The 21,400-nt window shown below is 38.1% G+C and overlaps 4 protein-coding genes across 11 annotated transcripts in view; 2 read left to right on the forward strand and 2 right to left on the reverse strand.

Annotated features, from left to right (window-relative positions):
• The window catches only part of SLC12A6 (solute carrier family 12 member 6), an 83,205-nt gene extending 80,117 nt beyond the window's left edge, over positions 1 to 3,088 (forward strand). For all 5 annotated transcript variants that reach the window (XM_016160810.2, XM_036218150.1, XM_016160809.2 and 2 more), the window contains one exon: positions 80 to 3,088. In XM_016160810.2, coding sequence (XP_016016296.1) covers positions 80 to 171 — 92 coding nt within the window. In that variant the 3' untranslated portion in view covers positions 172 to 3,088. The remainder of the gene's footprint in view (positions 1 to 79) is intronic.
• EMC4 (ER membrane protein complex subunit 4) lies at positions 2,933 to 7,737 on the reverse strand. Of its 4 annotated transcripts, XM_016160814.2 has the most exons (5): positions 7,538 to 7,737; positions 7,133 to 7,247; positions 4,036 to 4,189; positions 3,585 to 3,745; positions 2,933 to 3,343 (listed from the first exon to the last, which is right to left on the reverse strand). In XM_016160814.2, exons 1-5 carry the CDS (start codon positions 7,621 to 7,623, stop codon positions 3,308 to 3,310), a joined length of 552 nt encoding a protein of 183 aa, XP_016016300.1. In that variant the 5' UTR covers positions 7,624 to 7,737; the 3' UTR covers positions 2,933 to 3,307. The 4 variants fall into 4 exon arrangements, with proteins under 4 accessions (XP_016016300.1, XP_016016301.1, XP_036074046.1 ...); XM_016160815.2 differs by lacking the exon at positions 3,585 to 3,745; XM_036218153.1 differs by lacking the exon at positions 7,133 to 7,247 and having other exon boundaries at positions 3,163 to 3,343; positions 7,538 to 7,650.
• A 116-nt stretch (positions 7,738 to 7,853) lies between these two features.
• Positions 7,854 to 20,832, reverse strand: LOC118615096 (translation initiation factor IF-2-like). Its single transcript, XM_036239538.1, has 3 exons — positions 20,823 to 20,832; positions 17,601 to 18,119; positions 7,854 to 8,283 (listed from the first exon to the last, which is right to left on the reverse strand). The coding sequence occupies exons 1-3, from the start codon at positions 20,830 to 20,832 to the stop codon at positions 8,240 to 8,242; spliced, it is 573 nt and encodes a 190-aa protein (XP_036095431.1). The 3' UTR covers positions 7,854 to 8,239.
• The window catches only part of KATNBL1 (katanin regulatory subunit B1 like 1), a 31,349-nt gene continuing 27,707 nt past the window's right edge, over positions 17,759 to 21,400 (forward strand). Inside the window, exon 1 of the mRNA XM_016160812.2 lies at positions 17,759 to 17,898. The gene's annotated coding sequence lies outside the window, so the exon portion shown is untranslated. The remainder of the gene's footprint in view (positions 17,899 to 21,400) is intronic.

Raw genomic sequence — 21,400 nt, forward strand, 5'->3', positions numbered from 1 at the left:
TCATAATCAGATAAACTGTGATTATCATACCAGGTAATAAAGTATGATCTTCCGCCTGTTTCCTTGACAAATTCTGAAGACATGGAGTTCCTAGAAGTGCTCACCGAGGGACTAGAGCGAGTCCTTCTTGTCCGAGGTGGTGGCAGTGAAGTGATCACCATTTATTCATAATCTAGTTCTGAATGACCCTGCTTGGCTTCATCTTTCCTAAATGGCTCCATCCTCCATGAAAATGATAGCTCTTTAGTACCACTCCCACCAACTAGAGGCCCGTGTTCTGTACACATCACACTGAACTCTTGATGAGCAGAGCTTCAAGTACCTGTGCAAAAAAGTACAAATAGATCTGCTCTTTGTTCCTCTATGATTTTCTGTCCTTACAGAAGAAGCGAATATTCCCTCAACATAACAGTGGTCAAGTTCTAAAGCCATTTCTGAACCAGTTGAAGGCAAGTTAGAATTAAGAAGCTAAACCAATAAAATGAATGGGCAGAAGAGATGCTAGAAATTCATCTGAAGACAAAGAGCAAGTACATATCCAACATTAAAGATGAGTCCCAGAAGTCATGGTTCATTTTTTGAGACCATGAGGTAACAGAGAAACAGCCTCATCATACTAAGGAATTCGTGACCAACTAAATGAAGATAACATCCTGGTGAAAATAACCTGTGGCAAGCCAAGATGAATTATCAAGAGATAATTCTCTTGAGTGTATCCACTACTCTTCAGGACTCTTAATTTTATATTAGAGTACTATTACACAAAAAACTGAAGCATGGTTGCAGTCCACTTCCTCCAAATCAAGATTTCCCCAAAAATGCCAGATTTAAGTACACATAGTACATTGGTACGTATTTCAGTTGTTTCTCAAAACCCACTCTGTGGTTAAGACTGAAATATAGGGAGTGTTACCATGGAAATTGTTTTTAAAAGGTGGAGTAAAAAAATTTTTCAGATTCTTTTCAAATGGCCAAACTAAGGAAACTCCAAAAGGCAGCTATTAAGATTTACTGAAATATAGTCTGGTTACGTACATCACATGGGCAAAACATACAAGCTGTTATGTAGGAAATATAGATGGTGATGCACATTGACCAGAAGGTTCACCTTTCCTTCTCCCTTTTATGCCCTCTGGGTTAGTAGGCGCAGGCCAAAAATCAGAGGAAGACTAGCTAAAATCCTTCCTTGAAAGCTTTCTACTATCTTTTAAAGAGGGATTCAGCAATGAAGTTCTAGAGCCATATTCCTTCCATAGTGCCAAAGTTATTGAGCTGCTACTACTCTGCTTACCTTCTTCAGTGAAGTGGTGTACAATTGGCATTGGCCTGATTCAGGAAACTTTTTTAGGAAACCTGTGGACTCATTTCTAAAGCCATAGTGAAGACTCGAGGCACTCACCTATATGCTGAGTATGAGCATTTTCCTTTCTCCTTTCAGTTCTTCATTTTGACTGCAGAAACTTGGCTTTAAACCAAGAAATTATCCAAGTGAACAGCCTTCTATCTCTTTTTTTTTTAGCTCTGCGTCAAAGAAATATTTGTGCAAGCTTAGCTTTTTATTTGCTTATTTACTAGCCACAAAACACTTGGCTTTCCAGCATAGAGAAATTACCCTGTGACTTAGAGATTTCAGATACGTGAAATTATTTTACAGGTTAGGTTTTTAGAGAAACTATCTTGCCTGTATTGATACCTGCTTTTGAATTTCAATTCATGATTAATAATGCCACTTTATTACCCAATAGGAAATGGAGCAAGCTAACCTAGGTGCCAGCTGACTATTTTCTCTGGAGAGAAAACCCTTCAATGTGGCTTAAGAAATTGAGTCGTTTTAAGTTGTTCTCTTTTGCTCTTCTTTCAACCTCCAGGCTGAGTCAGAGTAGCAAAGCAGACAGAATCTTTATGTCTTTTATTCCGCTCCTTCCTGCAGAGGGTAGAAGCATAATTTACAATTTCCATTGCAACACTCCATTGCTTAGTTGAGTCCAGCAATAATGGGACAGGTCAACCAAGACCCAAGATATTGAAGATCCATGCTCTAAAGGTCACCTCCCCAGGAATTCCTCTATCTATACACATACCCTCTGGGCAAAGTGATATTTATATATATTTTTTCCAGATAGAAAAAATATGGGCCGAAATTAAGGTTAGTTTTAAGTGTTTTTTTGTGTGGTTGGAGTTCCAAAAGAATCTTTTAAAGGGATAAGGGAATTTGTGGCTATTAATATAGGCACTAATTCAACCCCTACAACACAAAATCACTGTTACATGGGAAAATGGTTATTAGGCCAGATTTAAACTCATCTGTCTAGAGCATTTCATGTCAATGTGTTGCTTATGTTGTTTGTCTGCAAAGTGTTTTGTCTCTTTTAATCACTGCAAATAAAGCAATACCGAAAACTTGATAAGAATGCACCTTAGGGGACGGGGTTTTGTGTTTAAGAAGGAAGAGAAAGACTTCTTCCTGGCTTTGAATAAGATCCAGCTTTTAAGTCTTAGCTATGACTACCAGGGCAGGATATGATAACATACATTTTCCAGTTGCTGGCCCTCTGCCTTCTATAGCTATCATAAAAGCTGAAGTTTGCACTGCAGCATCTGCTTGAAAGGTACCAGGTTCCTCTTGGCAGGGGAAAGATCACTACTTTGTATCTTCCATTGCCTCGGATTCCTGTGGCCCCAACGATTCCTCCAATCCTCATTCCCCCTGAATATGTTAAAAATCCCTTATTGTGGATATTAAAAGTAGCAATTACACTGTAAACATATTTATGTGTACTTTTTGTCTGGTTTAATTTTCTTTTCATCATGTATAATCAGAATCCAGCATTAGTTTCTCACATCTTCCACAAGTGTCTCCAACAAAATGTTTGTCCCATCTTGTGTTAATTAGAATATTAAGGATAATAGATTTAAGGGAAACTTGTAAAACTCTTTTTAAGCATTGTTCTTGACCATTTAATTTATTGAAAGGAGATGCTGCTGTGGTTCTTGATTTAGCAGCAACTATTCTTTTGTTTACATAGAGTTATGATTTTATTTGTTGTTTTGCTCTATACTGGAAACATAAATAAAGTTTTCTACATTATTTTCAGTCAAGGGTTGTAGTATAGTTTCTTCTTGTTTGTAGTGATATGCACATTGTCTTTCTAGGATGTGTCTCCTCACCATGGAGAAGAGCACTTTTGGTTCTTTTCAGCATGAGTGATAATGTTAGGGGTGAATATGCTCAGGAGGAGCCACTGGGTGTAAAGAAGGTTGTAAATGAGATCTAAATACGTAGGCACTAGGTGCTGCTTTCTCAGGTTCACAGAAGCAGCCCTCCACCACTGAACTCCATCCTCTGAAACAAGAAAGAATAAACAGGTGAGTGGGAATGAGTACTGAAATAACTTCTTCAATCAAGTACTTAATACTTTAATCACAGCCTCTATTTTGTTTTATTCTTAAAAAATAACTTCCTAATGGATCTGATTTCTTAAGAAATGAGCTCTAATACCAATTCTAATCCCCCACTATCAAATGGGTCAGCTATTGATTGTACATTACAACTGGCCCCAAATTTAACATTTCTTTTGCCTTACCTCAGGGGGCTCAATGAAGGCTAACCAATCTGATGCATGTGTAGGCAATAGTCCCATGGATTGGCACTTATAAACAGCCAATGCCAAACCCATCAGGTTCCCAATGAGATACACCAAACCCTGAAGAAACTTCTGGCTTGAACTTTCTAGCATCTTGAAAGCTGTTGGGGTAATAAAGTGTGAAAACCAAAACTTTTTTTTCAACATGTATCAGGGTATATATTAAGATAACATAAATAATATAGACAGACCTATAGTAAAATAGCAAATAGAATGACTAACATACCAAAACCATAATAAGCATTGTTTTCCATATCACCACCACTACCATTACCACCCTGCATACCTGCCCCCTGCTACTAGCCAAGAGCCATGCCAAAAATTCCCAATATGGGTTTTGCCTAAGAATTTGCCCTTAAACTTTGAGAAGGGTTATTTCAAGAATACTTACTGGCTGAAATGGCCATAAGCGCCTGAATGGGTCGCCAAGCCATCATACACACCATCATAGTGGGGAAGATGGAGATAGTATTGCCTGCCATGTACATGATGAAAAGGTTCATCGGAATTTGTTTGAGGGGACCCAAGGCAATGTCCCAGCAGCGCTAAAACAAAGACACAATTTTAATCTCTGATCATTACCCTCACTCCCACATTTATTGTACACTAAAGTCAAATGCACACAATTATCAATTCTGTGCTTCCGATTAAGCTGACACCTCAATTCTTCTGGTCTCTATGTTGCCACAGGACGCTTGCTCTTCTACTAAAGATAAGGCACCCTCACAATGTATTGTTTTTCTCCACAGGTTTTCCAGATGTCATTTGTCCCCATAATTTTAGCTAGATAGGTTTTTTCTGCTTTTGTCCTTGTACTTTTCTGCATCTATCATTGTCTTACAACTGAAGAACAGATAAATCCACACAGCAGATTAGCATACCTCAATCAATAATAGTAACAGACCTGAATGAATGATATTAACAAGCTTAACCCAACTGACACATAGAACAGTGCACCCAACAGTTGCGGAAGTACCAATCTTTTCAAACACGTGAAATTTACAAAAACTGACCACTTGCTGAGCCATGAAAAAAGTGAGTTCTCTCAAAGAACTCAAATTATACAAAACGTTCTTTGATTACCATGCAATTAATCTAGAAGTTACAAAAAGATAACTGGAAAATCCTTACAAGTTGGATTAACAAATGTACTCTAATCCATAAATTATAATGGCAAATATAAACATTTTTAACAAAAATACATATGAACACTGGGACACAGAGCTTTGAGAAATTTACAACCTTAAATACATACAAGACTAAAAATAAAGCATCTATTCAAGAAGTTAGAAAAAGAACAAATTTAACTGAAGGCAATAAAAATGAGAAATTAATGAAATGATCTTTAAATCAATAAAGCCGAAGGCATTTTTTTTTTTTTAAGACTAATAAAATCAATACAGGTGAGTATGATAAGGAAAAAAGAATGGAAGATATTCAATATGAAGAATGAAAAAGGTACATCTCTATAGGTCTTGCAGCTATTAAAGAAATCATATGAATTTTAGGAAATGAATGAAATCCTAGCAAAAATGCTAGTTAATGGCATAAGAAATTGGAACTACAAATAGTCTTGTAACTGTTTAAGAAACTGAATCTGTAATTAAGCCCAGGTGGTTTTCCTTGGCAAATTCTAAACACTTAAAAATAAAGCCAACTTTATACAAAATCAGAATAAAAATGAACATTCTACAACTCATAGAACCTCATAAATGCCAAAACCTGACAAGGACATTATGAGAAGTTTATAGGTCAGTATCAGTTATCACCCTAAATGCAAAAATCCTAAACAAACTATTAACAAAGCTAACCTAGCTATATAAAAATAATATATCACTATCCACTTAAGTTTACTCACATTAAAAGAATAAATGGCCAAACTTGTAAATAGTTCCCTAATGTGTCATTTACACAGAAGATCATTTATCTGGAAGTTTAAACATCAAATCATCTGTACAAAAGAATTGTTCTAAAAGTATTTTATAATAACCTACCTTTACAATTGGGCCATTTTAATATTTCTACTATCTTATGTTACAATTTGATACTAAGATGAGAAATGATAACTTATCAAGAAAAGGACTGATATCAGCTTGGTCATTTTCATGTGAAAATCACTCAACATTCATGAAACAAAAGATCATTTAGTATTGAACAGTACTAAAGCTGAGAGGAAAGAAAGTGCAGGCACTGTTGTAAGCACTTGGGAGACAAATCTTGCTTTCATGGAGCTTACAAGAATGAAAAGACGTAGTAAAATAAGTAAACTGTCATACATTTGAATTACACGGAAAAATACAAAGTAGGAAAACACACGGAGTGTCGAGGGTAGCCTTCACTAAGAAGGTAACATCTGAGAGACCTAAGGAGATGGGAAAGCAAGTCATAAAGGTAGCTGGGGGAAGAATATTCTGGGAAGAGGGAAGAACAAGTACAAAAAGCCTGAGATGGGAGCTCGCCTGGTATATTCAAGGAGCAGCTAGGAGGCTAGTCTGACTGGACTGGTGAGAACAAAGGGGAAAGTGGTAGGAAATGAAAAATGTTACAAGGGGTTCGAGCAATGCAGAGTTATGCAAAACATTAAAAAGACTGTCTTTTACACTAAGTGAAATGAACTACAGAAGGGTTTTGAGTAGGAATGATCTGACTCGTGTTTTAAAAGGATCATTCTCGTTGTTGTGCTAGGAACAGACTACAGCGAGGTAGAAGTACTGAGACCAGTTAGAAGTCTACTGCATAAATGGACACAATGAACCTTTTGGAGATGAAAATATCTCCTTCAAAATGCTGGTGGTTTCGTGGTGGTATGCCACTATTAAAGCTCATAAGATTGTATTCTAAATCAGTGGTTCTAAACTGAGAGCAATTTGCTTCACTGGAGACATTTGGTCATGTTAGAGACCTTTATGGTTACAAGTGGGGAAGGGCACTTTTGGCATCTAATAGGCAGAGGCCAGGGATGTTGCTAAACATCCTACAATGCACAGTACAGCCTGCACACCAAGAAAAACATTCAGCCCAAAATGTCAATAGTGCTAAGGTTGAGAAACCATAATTTAAATGAATGCAGTTTATGTACATAAATTATATGTCAAGAGAATTTTTATTTTAGTCACTTGCAGAAATACAGGTGAAGGATGGTAGCAGCTTAGACCAGGATGATAGATGAAGTACTAACATTCTGAATCTATTTTCAAGGTAAAGCCAACAGAATAGCCTGACAGTTGTGTGGTGTAAGGGAATTGGAGTAGAAAAGACTTCAACTAGGTGTTGCCACCAATAAATAATTTTCGACCTATTTACTAATGTCTTATATTCCAAACGTTGATATGAAAACTACTGTAACACCAATCTCAAGCAGTTTAGCTATCAAATATGTGGAATAACGACCATCTACCGTAAAATATTCAGATGCTGCCTGGGAGCGGAGTATAGGTATGTAGGTCAGGACTAGCTCAAGGACTCCGGTGACATCTATACCTCTGTACCTTCTCCACCAGGATCCGGTCTGTCTCTTGCACGCTAGTATCAGGCACTTGCTTGTCCAAGTAACCGACTGGGTACAGCGAGTCTCCCTGGCCACCGCCCCGGTCGCTTCGGCCCCTAAAGAACCAAACCGAAAAACGCTGCAGACTCCGACACTTCAAATCTCACATTTCCTGTTCTTCTAATCATAGAAGTAAATATCCTCAGATGCACCTACCTAGATTAGATCAACCCCTCCTGTGGGTTTGTCAGACCCCTGCCTATTGAGAGGAGTAAAATAAGCATCCTTTGGGCACAGAAACTACGGCAGAAAGGTCGCTAGCTCCCCAGGAGTAGTCTTTGTGCCACCCATCTTTTTCCATTCCTCTGGGGCAGTTCTAATGTCGAGTTACGCCCAGGCTCCTCACCTGCTGCCTCCTCCAGGCCCGCTCAGCTCAATGGCCCACTTGAAGCGCCGGCCTCGGTTGGCCACCAGGCTTCCCTGGGCCGTCATGGCAAAGGCTGCCTACTGAAGCAGCGAAGCTCCTTATTCTAAGATGTAGCAGAAAGCCAGGGACACTGGCAACCGCGACTTCAGAGCCTTACTCTGCAAGTCCACTTCCGGTGCGTTGAGTATGTCCACTTCCGGCGCGTGAGTATAGACGTCACTTTCACTCCGGAAATTGATGGGCGGTCGAGGAAAGAGAGCGTACTTAGATGTACAGAGGCGGGTAGAAAAGAAAAGGTTGCCGAACCCAAACCTTCCAAAAGCGACTCCAGGGTGTTTCCTTCTTTCTGAAGAGATCTGTTGTGTGGTCTCTGCCGTCTGAGGTGTGCCTTATGGGGCAGAGGGACTCTGCGTTAGGAGTCGAAGCCAAGAAAAGTTTGAACTACGCTTTCCCGGGAATACAAGGGTCCAGTCTCGGTTTAAATCCTGGCTTCACGATGGATTGTGTGACCTTGCGAGAATTATTTAGTAGCTTCCGAGTATTGAATGTCCACTGTGTTCCAGGAGCTTTGCGTTTATTTTATTTAATTCTCATAATAACCTTGCGAGGTAGATAGTTCTGTCCCCGTTCTGCGCAAAAGCTAGGAGGCAGTGGATGTGGAAAGGCTTGCGGGCTGGAGATTTAGATGGCCTCCTTTTGAATCCTGGCTTCATTACTTGTGTGACCTTGGGCAAGATAAATTCTTTATTTCAAACCTCTTCATATGTAAAAATTAGATAACCTAGCTACTTTAAAGGCTTGTGAGGTTAAATGAAGTGCTTGCCACATAAGCAAGGTAGTTTTTTAAAAATGTCATTAAATAGTCTACAACATTATTCGTAGTGATTGGGTTTTGTATGCAGTTGTACACCTGTATCATAATTTAACCTATTGGGTATTTAATTTGTTTCCTGTTTTATTTTTCCCTTTTATAACCAATGTTACTGTGAACATCCTTGCATGTGTTTTATTATTTCCTTAAGTTAGATTCCTAGAAGTGCATTTGATGGATCAAAGAGTATGCATATTTTTTAAGGAGTTTTCATTTAAAACGCCCGCTAGAAAAAGTACATCAATTTACATTCCACCAGCTATAAAATATTTTTAAAAACTGGCAGTTTGAAAATAGTACCCTATCATTTTTAAATTTGTATTTTTTTTTTTTTTGACTCCACGTTATTTGATATGGCGGGGAGTGGCAGGAGGGTGAGCAGTGCTTTGACGCTGGGAAGTAAGGTTGAAAAGAGCCTCCCTGGCCATCTAAAGAGTTTAGACCCTTGAAGATGATGGTGATCTGGAGATGCTGAAGATTACCACCCCTACTTTGTTTCTGATTTTAGAAACTGTGTTTATAGAGGACTGGATGAACAAGGCAGGAATGAAAAAGGCTTTTTCCCTTCCAATGGATTTTATAACGTTTACCTATCTGATCATAGGAAGACCCAGCTTGTAGAGTGCGTTCCTGCTTCTTTCTACTTTCCTGCCTTGATCACATAGCCCCTGATGAACCGTCGAGATTCATCTCAAGCTTCACATGGGCCTTGGCCCTATTGGGCATTCCTCTGTCCCACAATTTACTGCATAGTAGCACCTACCGCATTGAGTTTTTGGTTAACACCCTCTGAACACTTACCTCTACCGTCCCCCACACCCTAGCCTAAATTAACCTTGAGGGTTAATTATCTTTGATTCCACAGTCTATTGCCTTGCACATATAAAGTACTAAATGTTTAGTGAATGTGAGTAAATTAATTGAAAGTAAATATGATGCAAAGCTGTGAGTATACTAAAATTACATATATGTAAAATAAAACAAAAATTATAAGGGAGGGAATACATTTAAAATATTTATATTTTGTCCTGGAAATGATTTTCATGCAATTTTGTCTGATTGTCAAGCCATTCATGTTATGCTTCTTTCATACATTTTAAAGGAACATTTTAAAACATCGTTAGTCATTTGAATCATATATTCCTTCCCTCTTAAAGTATTCTCCTACTTTAAAAAAAAATTTAACTATAACCTGAATCAAAGTTGCTCTGGCCTGCTTTAGAGTAGAGTATGCCAGGTTTTGTGTTCCTTTATCCTAGGAATTCTAGTATTTTTTGCTAAAATGTGTGCCAAAGAACATGAAGATATTGGGGCTGAGCTGAGGTAATATTCCTAGGTCAATTAAGTTTGAGAAATACTGCATATTACACTCCACATACACCCAGAGATCTCAGTGCTATTAGTATACCATATTAAAACCATGAGAAATGATTCCTTAAAGAATCTCATTTAATATTGTTTCCAATCTACCTGATTTTTTTTTTCTTATCACATCTGTTAAGGTCCAATGCAATCAGTTTTCCTTAGAACACAATGGGGGAAACTTGCTGTATGCATACTAGAATTCAGGTGAAATATGAAGGCACTCTATAAAATGGCTTGTTTTTTTTTAGTATTATTAGAATATCATTAGAAATAATCCTTTATAGAATTGGAGTTTTAATTGCAATTAAACTTTTGAGAGTTTGAGTTTGCACAAATTGTGTTTTGCAAGAAAAAGTACAGGGAAGACTAGATTCTAATCCTGATTTCAAATGAACTACCTGAGTCACTTTGAGTTTGGAACTCTCTTGTCCTTAATCTCTTCATCTGTAAAATAAGAGACTTATATTAGATGACTTTTAAGGGTACCTTCTAGTTCTAAAATGTATTTTTTTAAAAGAACACATTTTGCCTATTCTTTCACATAAATAGGAAAAAAAAGACTAAAGCGATAAACCAATAAAGAAGTAATGGGATTTTAGGTAATTTTAAAAATTGTTCTTTCCTATACTTTTCCTGGTTCTCTGCATTATGCAGGTACCACTTTTGGATTTAGAAAAAATATAAATGTCTTTTTAAATGTAACCATGTGTGGGAATGGATGTTAACTAAACTTATTGTGGGAATATATACATATATCAAATCATTATGTTGTATACCTAAAAGTACATTAAATGTCAATTATATCTATATTTAAAATTTTTAAAGTATATATAATTTTTTAATTAAGCGACATTGAGACAGCATGCTCACCACCCAAAGTCTGGTTTCCATCTGTCAGTGTACATTTGACTGCCTTTACCCATTTCACCCTCTCTCCAACCCTCCTTTATAACATGACATTCTAAACCTAGAAGTGCAATGGTTCTGTCTTGGATTCACAGGGAGCTCACCTTGGGAGCTCTTAAAAAATACTGATGCCTGGGCCACACCTCTAGAGATTCTAATTCATTTGCTTTGGGTGGACAATAGGCATCAGTATTTTTTTTTATTTATTATGTATCTCTAGCTGATTTTACTGTGCAACAAGGACAGAAAACCACTGAACTAGAGCATGTCAATGCTTTAAAATAACAAGGTTTGAATTTACACAAAGTAATTTAAGCAAACAATCATTAATTTTTGAGAGCCTCACTGTATACCTCCCACTGGACTAAACTGGAATTAGGAAATAATAGGAATACTGAAATTGTAAAAAATGTTAAACTTCCCTCATTTTGTAACTTTTAGCAAATATGGTTTTAATTAAAGAAACTGTGAGAAGGCACACTATAATTCCATAGGTCATACCATTTATCTTGTTTGACTTTTATTATTTGTGCCACCTACACAGTTTTTGTAACTGTTTTTGTATCTCCTCTTTTAGGAGTTTAAGAAGCTATTTCTAATACTTCATGCCATTCTCTTTATAACAGTTGCATTTGGGTTGAAACTTGAACAAGAATATTTTCTTTTCAGACAACCAGATTTGCAACACTAAATCCCTCTGAAGGAAAAATGCTTTTACTGATATGTTTTCAGTTTTTAGTTTATGCCATTTAACAATATCTCTATAATAATTCTATCCAGCTATCCTCACTGATCTAACCAGTTCCCCAGTATGCTCTAAAAGCCTTTAAGCTTTTTGGTAGCTTCAGTAAAACGGGCTTCCATTGCAAACCCCCAGTTATTTGTGTTATTTAACTCTACTATCATTGCCTTCTTAAAAGATGAAAAATTGCTTCCGTTTTATCTGTTTGCATTTAAACTCCTTTAGCAAAATTTTACATTCATACATATATATATATATACACACACACATATATATATATATATATATAAATTTTTTTTTGGTAAGATCCTACCTTGCTAGTTGTTAGGTTTCTGAGTCTTTTCTATGTGGATTACAATTTTTTCAATTTTTCGTTCATAACTGCAATAATCACAGCACTCTGTCAGCAGTGACACAAACTAGTATGGTACTGGGAGATGTCAGTAATACCATTCTTCCTTAGTAATTAACTTTTTTTTTCATTTCAGGAGAACCGTGTGCATTTCACATTTTAATAAGTTCCCATTATAGCACTTCCCTCCGGCACTTGCTTAGGAAGCTGGGAGAATTAACATTCCCACAGATCCCATTAAAGGATAAGAATGAACCATAGCATGAGTCATAATGATATACTACTGATGGCCTAATACGTTGATTCAAAATTGGTTACTCTGGATTCATTCTGGTGATTAATTTCAGCTATCTTGGAAGTGGGCTAAAGTCTGTACATCAAGTATCTGAATGACCAATCCAGGGCCTTTGTTGCATGCTTTTTTATGTGTTAATTTTAAAAAGCCTCAATTGGTTCAGATATAAAGCATTGTTTTGTAGCCTGAGTTTTTTTGGAAGGAGTATTACGGATTGATTGTTTGTGTCCTCTCAAAATTCATATCTTGAAGCCCTACCCACCAATGCAGTGGTATGTGGACATGGGGCCTTTGGGAGGTACTTAGGGTTCCATGAGGTCATGAAGGTGTGGCTCCCATAATAGGATTTTTGTCCTTGTGTGAAGAGACAAGAGAGCTTGTTCTCTCACTCAGCCAGTAAAGAAACATAAGGTGGCTGTCTACAAGCCAGGAAGAGAGCTCTCACCAGGAACCGAATAAGCCAGAACCTTGACCTTGGACCCAGCTTCCAGAACTGTGAGGAAATAAAATAAAATCCCCCAGTCTGTGGTATTTTGTTATGGCAGCCCAAGCAGACTAAAACAAGGATGAAATGGGATTCAGAAGAATAGGAGAACAATATTGAAAGACAAAATCATCCCTTAAAATATATATAGAAATGTAGAGTTGTTTACTTTGTAGGAGCTTATTTTGTAAATGGAAGCATATTAAACACTGTCCACTGAGTTTTTTTTTTTCATTTAATCTATCCATGTCTAACACTCAGATCTGTCTCTTTTTTTTAAAGTATGAAGAGAATACATGGCATGGATATATGATAATTTAGTTAACCAGTCCCCAGTTGATGGGCATTTAGTTCCCATTTGTCACCACTACAAAAAAATAACCTTTGAACATCCCTGAGTAACTTGTCAACACAGTTCTATATGGGAGTCATACATTTAGGATTGATTACTATAGAGGTTATATAGTTGATAGGGTCAAACAGGCTCTCCCAAATGTGCTAATTTATATTTTTGAGGGTTTCTAGACTAAACTATTTCTTGTAGTAAATTGAATAGGGCCTCCAAAAAATTCACATCCACTCAAACCATGCGACCTTATTTTGGAATAGGTTCTTTGCAAATGTAATTAGTTAAGATGAAGTGGATTATGGTGGATCCCAAATCCAATGACTGGCGTCCTTATTAAAAAAAACAAAAAAAAAAAAAAAAAAAAAAAAGAGGACATATTGCAGGAAAGAAGTCCATGTGACAACGAGGCAGAGAATGGAGGGATGCAGCTATAAGTCATCAATTGCCAGAGCCACCAGAGTCTAGGAAGAGGCAAGGAAGAATACTTCCTAGAGCCTGCAGAGAGAGCACGGCCCTACCAACACTTTCTAGCTTCCAGAAGTGAGAGAGATTGTATTTCTGTTTTAAGCTATCCAGTTTCTTCTACTTTGTTACGGCAGCCCTAGGAAAATAGTACAAGCTTATTTCTAAAAGAGTTTCCATACAAATTACTTAGCAAACTAACCAGTTTCAGAGAAAAATAAAAAGTAATAAAGCTGTCAAACCCTAAACTTTCAAAAATTTGCACAAAAAGTTTTTAATATCCTAATTGCTATGATTGATTTCTTTAATAAAATGATTTTTTAAAATTAGTTTATAATTTTAAAAAACATTTATTGAATAAAATGGAAAATATAAATAAATAAGAGATAACAGATCCTGCCATAAAAAAAAAATAACTTCCATAGACATTTTGATTTCGACCCTTCCAGGCAAACCATCTTCCTCTTGGTGACTTGGAGAAGGAGGGAAATGATCTCTGGGGATTCAGATTTGAAGATCTATAAATATCAAATATTGTCGCCTGCTTCCTAGCTGTCAACACATAACCGCTGTATCAGAAACAAATTGTAACAGTAGGCTACCCTCCCACTCAACACTCCGCCACCACACCCACCCTCCATCCCCCCAAAAAACCCTATGTAAAACTACTGCTTCTGTTAATATATATATTGACATGGAAAGCTGTCCATGATATAGCATTTGTGAACTGGGAATAAAACTAGGTTACATGACAACATCTACACTGTGAGCCCATTTTATGTGAATAGTTGTACATACATGTTTACAAATGTATAGAAAGATTCATCCACTTATTAGAGTTATTTCTGGTAGAATTTGGGGGAGGGTTGGGAAGAGATTAATTACAGAGGGGTCTTTACCTTGTATTTACATGTTTCTGTATTGCTTTAGCTTTGTTTTACAACCAGCATGTTTTTATAATTTAAAAAAACCGATAAATATATTTACATATTAAGAGAGAGAAAGAAAAACTGCTGTTTCTGCCACCAAGGAGGGCATCAGAACTGTGGTGGTGTCTGGAAAAATAATGAACCTTGTAAACTAGCAGTGAGATTTGCTTATTTCCACTGCTGACATGTCCCTACTGCCATTACTTCCTTCCACAGGAAGGTAGGGAAGGGAGGAGCAGAAAAAAAGGGATCCACTTCTCACTTTGACTGCCAAAATCAACGGCCTAGAATTTTCCAGTCTGCACCTGAGCAGGGGAGGTACTTACTTATGAGATGGATGAGCTATTGCTGTCTTTTAGGTCTCTTCAGGCATTGCCCTCTATCAGGCCTCGCATCAGTCTGAGTTGATGAGAATGATATCCACCACAGTAAATGCTATGGCTTCCTGCACCTCTGGCCTGACCTATATAACACTCTTACCTAAGGTTCTTGCCATCAGTCCTCCCTCCCTTCCACAAGCTGTCTTGTATCCTAGTGGGAGGTTAATCCTAAGAAGGTCCAGATTTAACTCTTTAACTTCTCTACTTGATGCCTATACCATTTTTTTGTTTGTTTTAACTGTCATCTTTATTCTGTACAGTTATATACTAACTGGTATGGATTAACCTACATAATATATTTATCATTAAAAAAAGCTTACAAAATTATATGTAGGATATTATTTCTGTTCTTAAATATAGTTGCATAGTAAAATATCTGAAAAAAAAATACACATTCTAATGGAAACAGTGCTTATCCATAAGTAATAGACTTTCAAGGATTTCTGATATTTTTCCTTCCCAAGCACCCTTGCTTAATCATTCTAGATTTTTACAACCTGTTAGGTTTGTCATGACTACATACCTTTTCAGTCTTTGCTCCTCCTACTCTCCAGAATTCTCTCTACTCCAGTCAAATTTGGATAGATCATGGTCCTGGAACTTACCTTGCACTTTGCCCTCTGTCTGGGACACCCTGCCTGTCAAAATCCTGTCCAGCTTGTCAGGCCTATCTCAAACCTTCCTCCATGATCCCTTGCCTGACTCTCCACTCAGAAGTGTGCATATGACTTTGCATGAGAGTTCTTTTCTCACGTGGTTAGGGTTACTCAACATATCGTCCCTGAATGATGTTGGTACCTCTAAGAAAGGGGGATATGGAGCAGAAAAGCTACCTCAGCTGCCTGTTCAATCAGATGGAAGGAATGTTTCAGGTAGTGAGAAGGAAGGAACAAGGGAATGATCCCAGAGGTAAGCTCCCTCGAAGACTGTCCATTGTGAGGGAACCACCTTTCTGTGCACAAGAACTGGTGTGAAGATCATAAAAATATATATAGGCTACACTTTTTTACCCATTAAAAAAAAAAACTTGATTGAGCCCCAAAGGAAAATAATTCAACTTTATTGACTGAAAAGTGTCAATGAAGAAAACTGGCCTGTATTTTCATCATCACTAAAACAGTATACACTTTAAAAGAGGCAAATTTTAAAATTTTCACCTTAAATTATACTGATACTTGCCAGCCACATGAGCTCTATGGACTAGGGCTACTCATCATTGGCATAAACCTCAGAATCTGAGTCTCCTGGAGATGAACCCATCTAAGACACTGTGCCCTACAAAGCTCTAAAAACGAGAACATCAAGATTCTTCTCTGGCCTCCAGAACACCTGAGGCCTTGTTTTAGCTGAGATCCTTCTATGTTAACACAGCAGACTTCCTGAATCTTAGGACTCCCATTATTTGTTTTACTTCGTCATCCAGCCTCCTCTGAGGGTAAATACTGTGTCTTACACTCTTTTCACCATCTAGTAATGGCTCAGCACAATGCCTTTTGCATAGTGTGGGTCATCAAGAATTTCCTGTTTATGATGATGGTGATGAAGAAACAGCTTTGAGAGAAAGTGATTTCACCATGTGTGCTTAATTTTATTTTCTTTGAAACAGCACAGCTATTTAGTGGAAGTCATACTCAGGGAATGTTCTAAGTTGCACACACCTAGAACCCAGGGCTCCTGCTTCTTTTACTCACCCTGCTGGACTCTCTCAAAAGTCCCACCTGCTAACAGGTGTGGTCCCACGCATTAGCATGTGCCTGCTCATGCTTGGTATCATCTGAAAAGCTCTCAAAGGCATTGCTTATGCAAAACATATCCTAAAAATATTTCCTAGGACCTAAAGTAGTACCTGAAATTTTCACCATTACTTAATTTTTTGCATTAAGTAAGAACTCTGTTACCAGGGAGAAAAAAATACATTGTTATTTTTACTTAATGACACGTTAGCTCTGATTAGTTTTTCTGCCAGGCCTCCCAATGCTCTGAAATCCCACGGCATTCAATATCTACCCTTTTATCACTGCACTCACCACAGTACATCAGAATAGTCTCTTTCCCTGTTTGCACAAGTCACTGTGAGCTCCTCCAGGCTATCTCTAGCACCTGTACAAAGTCAGCCTGGCATATAGTGAGACCTCAAAAATATTGCAGAACCAAACTTAACCAACCTGTTTCTTAGGCAAACCCTAGAGAGTCCTGAAAGGAGTACTTAAAATGTCCTAACAAATGCACTACTTGATTGGTAAGAAGCTCACCAAAGACAAACTTGCTCCTGTCATAATTTGGTTAACCTTGACCAGTGAGTTACCTTTGAAGATGGGTAGACCCTGTTTCCACTAAGATGAAGAGAATTACCCTCAGCAATTAAAAGCATGTCAGAGACAGACCCAAGCCTAATCTCAGACCTGTGTTCCCCATCCCCCAAAAACTGAGCCTGCTTCCTGAGGACAAAGTCTGCATCACACATATTTCTTGTGTTCTAAAGAGTCTGACACAGAGTTTGACACATATTAGGAACTAAAAAATAATAGCTAACAATTATATAGTGCTTACCATGTGCTAGATACATTCCTCTAAGCATTTTAGATGTATTAACTCATTTAATACTCACAATGATGAGGCAGCTACTACTATCATAACCATTTTACCGATGTAGAAAACAAAGCACACGGGAATTTACATGATTGCTCAATGTCACATAGCTCCAGAGTCCATGCTTTTAAATATTTCCCCTTAGTGCATTTAAACGGGAGTGAATAAATCTCTCCTTGAACCATACTTTTATAGCAGATTTTTTTGAACCTCTGGTACAACACTTAAGGTCCATCTCCTCCACTAGACTGTCACGAGTGCAGTGGGTCATTCTTTGACTTTTATCACCTTCACGAGTTCCTAGCGCAGCATACTTACCGCGCAGTAGCAAGACTAGCGTGCGTGCCTGTGGCCACCAGGAGGCACTGTGGTCACACGTCCTTTTCTCCCTCCTTCCTAGGCGACTTGAGAGGGGCGGAGCCAGCGTTGGGCGGAGCCTACGAGAAGCCCAAGCGTGGGGGCGGGGAGGCGGCAATCCCGGCGGGCCGCGCGCGCGGCCGCGTTTGAATGGCCCTGAGTGGATCTCGGCCCGGGAGCCCGGGTATTCTCTAGGCTTCCTGGCGCAGGTCGTCAGCGCCAGGACTGGGCTGAGGCGCCGCGGTACCATGAGGCGGCGGTAAGTGATGGCGCGGCCTGTGTGAGCCCGGCGGCCGCCGCTGCCCTGTCGAGGCAGGACTTGTCCTCGGACCCGGCCGCGCCCTAGGCCCACCTGCAGGCCCGCGGCGGCCTCGGCTCGGCCTGGCGCGCGGCGGGCTGCGGGCTGCGGGCGGCGGGGCCGCGGTCCCCGGGGCGGAACGCCCTGCGCGGCCGCCGAGGGGAGGCTGCGGGCTGCGGGCGCTGGAGGCGTGAGAAGGCTCGAGGGGTCCGGGCCAGGAGAGGCGTGGACGGAAAGTGCTGTCACTTATTTATCTTCGGGTGGAGCAGACATCTGCACCCCGCGGAGGGGGAAGGACGGAACGCGTGAGGCGATCTGTTCGAGGACAGGTTTTCCCGAGAGCCGCCTAGGCCCGCCCGGGCGTGCTATTTCCTTATTTTCTGATGGGTCCTTGGTTCCCTGACAGTTAAGCTTTTGTTTAGCAGTACAAAAGCTTGACAACTGCGTAAGAATTACTGATTACGATTTTTAAACCTTGTATTTTCTGAAAAGTCATTTTGTAGCAGTACCTAGGCTTTTACCGCACTCTTAAATTGGCTCAAATATGGAGATGACAAAGAGTTGATTTTTCTTGTGGCTTGTAAAGCTCCTTGAGAACAGAAGTGTCTATGTTAATCGCTTTGCAGATTAAAAAAAAAAAAAAACTAACAAATTCTGTAATAATCACCCGTTTAGCATTAGCAAAAATTCTGCGAAACTGGTCCACATAGTAGCTTAAACTTGTGTAAATAGCTTACCCTGCTTTTTGTAAAACCAGTTTCAGGCTTGAATCAGAACTTTATACATTGAGGCTTTTATTTGGCTAATAATTAGCAATGTAATAATAGCAATGGTTAATATATGTGCTTTTTATATGCTAAGCACTGTTTTGAAAGCTTTGCTTTGGAACAGATACTATTATTATCCCCATTTCAGGAGGAGGAAACTGAGGCACGGAGAAGTAACATCTACAAGGTTACACAACCAATGTAATTGAGACCCAAGCAGGCTGGTTCCTCTTTTAACTGTGTCACTCTATTGCCTTCTTGATATGTGGCTCTTTTTAGTTCACAAAGGGCTTTCGTTTCTTTTACTTCTCTCAACTGGAGATATAATACATTTGTGCAGTGCGTTTGTGCACTCATATATTCACACAGTATAAAATCGAGTTATCTGCTCTTGTTGACAGTCCTTAAATTTTGTGCACTGAGCAAAAAATCCATTGGATGTTTTAAGATAAATGGAGTTCATAAAGTTCGTGTTTGTGTTGTAGTTTATAGCTTTAATTCCTTTGTATTCTTTCCTGAAAGTGTAGAAAACAGTTTGAAACCCATGTATTCCTTAAAATGTACCATCATATGTTAATGTTTTCATTCTGAAAACTTACTGACTGGTTACTCTGTACTTGGAATGATTATACTTAACTAATAGCTCTATAACAAGAAATAAGGTACAAAAACAAAATCATTTATAAGAAAACATGGGTTTACACTATTTACAGCATTTAAATTCATTCATCAAGCATCAGGCTTTTGATTGCCTCTGTGCCCAGCACTTTATTAGGCCCAACAGCTGTACAACAGAAATGTGCCTGAGTAACAAACCTGAGGGAAGTTAGTCTAGTTTGGGATATGAAATTAACAAATGAACAAGTGTGTGTGTGTGTGTGTGTGTGTGTGTGTGTACATATACCCTTCATTGGTTCAGTGGGTGTATGCTGAGCTGAGCGAATCAATAGGCTTCTGCAAAGAACTGAAAATTGATGGATAGATATAGGCCATTGAGTAGAAGTATGGATGGGGAATTTTAGTGAGGAAACTGTTCAAAACAGAATTGAGTATGAAAATTATTTTTCTAGGGAACAGTAAGTCTGGTTGGTCTATTTGGAAAGTTCCTATTGATAAAAATAAGTTTGGGCAAGGCTATGACGAGTGTTGTATAAGACATAAGTCAAAGAAGTTTAAGTTTCATATATATGTTCATGAGCTGAAATATATGATTTTGGAAGTTTTAAAACTTTTAAATGGATGATTCTCAACTGGAAATAATGGGGGTGGGAGGTGCTACTGGCATCGCCAGGAATGCTACAAAATATCCTACAGTAGGACAAGACCCTCCATAAGAAATAATTGCCCCAAATGTCAGTGGTCCTGAGACTGAGAAAGTGTTTTAAGTTGATCGTTTAGATGGCCAGTTCTGCTTCCATGTGCTGTAGATAAATATGAATGATGAATTTTAAGAGCATGAGTCCAAGCAGTATCAAATCTGGGGAGAAGCTGGTTCAGAGACATCAAAGAAGGAGGCTGCTTGTTGGAGTCCTGGAAAGGAGAGACTGTGAGGAGATAGGATGAGAGCAATGAGAATGGACAAGTAGTGGTAAAATAAGACAATTATTTAACATCTTTTCTAAGTTTGAAAATAATGTATGTTCGTTGTAGGAAATTTAGGAAATAAAAAGTGTGAAAAAAAGTTATGAAACTCCTACATAAAGAACAGCTGTTAATATTTTCATGTAGTGGTTCCTTTCAAAACTTTTTTTATGCTGATAACTATTTTCTTTTTTATAAAACTAGGATTATACGTTTTTCTCCCTATGGTGGTTGGGTTTTTTGTTATGTTCTGTTTGTATCATGAGTATTTCTCATTCTTTGACAAATGTTCTTTTTAATGGTCAGCCTTTGTTTTTGTATGTATTCTTTTGAAATTGGGAATTTTGTATTCAAAAGACATTTTGAAGGAAAAGCTATTAAAATGATGACTGATTAACTATAGAAAACGGTCAGGGGTAAAAGTCAACTCTATCTCCAAGATTTTAAATCTGGGAAGCTCAAAGATGGTGGAGCTACTGAAAATAAATTGGGAGTCTCATAATACTTTACATTTTAAAAATGTAAACTGCTACTCACAGAGACCCATAATGAGATTTTAATGAGGACCCTTGAATACCTATAAGCTCTTTCTAAAACTCCTATAATTAATCTTACTTCGATTTTCTTCTTTTTTTCTTTTTTTTTCTTTTTTCTTTTTTCTTTCTTTTTTTTTTTTTGTACTAAGCTTATTTTTCAGTTCTTATCAAGACTTCTATCTCCTTCTTGGTAAGGTTTTAAAATATGTATTTTCTATAGAATATTAAATAAGGCTCAGGCTTGTTGGTGATGGATTTTTAGAGATTTAAGGTTATTTTGGGATTTTTAAAAATGTATTGATTGCTATAGTTTATAAGCAAGAAGTGAGAAAGAATTATCTTTCAAAATGCTTGCCCAGTGATGAGATGCCTCATAACAACATCACACTAGTCAATATGCTATTTTATCAGTCATTATATTCATTGATCTACGTCAGTTAATTTGATGTTTTCTGGAAAACGTATTTAGGAAAGTAAATTTAAAAACCTGCAAACTAATACAAAGGATACTCTTATTGGAAACTTACTTTTCAAATTACATAGGATATAATTTGACATTGTTAACTTAAAATGCAATGT

Source organism: Rousettus aegyptiacus, unplaced genomic scaffold (assembly GCF_014176215.1).
Source record: "Rousettus aegyptiacus isolate mRouAeg1 unplaced genomic scaffold, mRouAeg1.p scaffold_m13_p_3, whole genome shotgun sequence".
Lineage (NCBI taxonomy): Eukaryota > Metazoa > Chordata > Mammalia > Chiroptera > Pteropodidae > Rousettus > Rousettus aegyptiacus.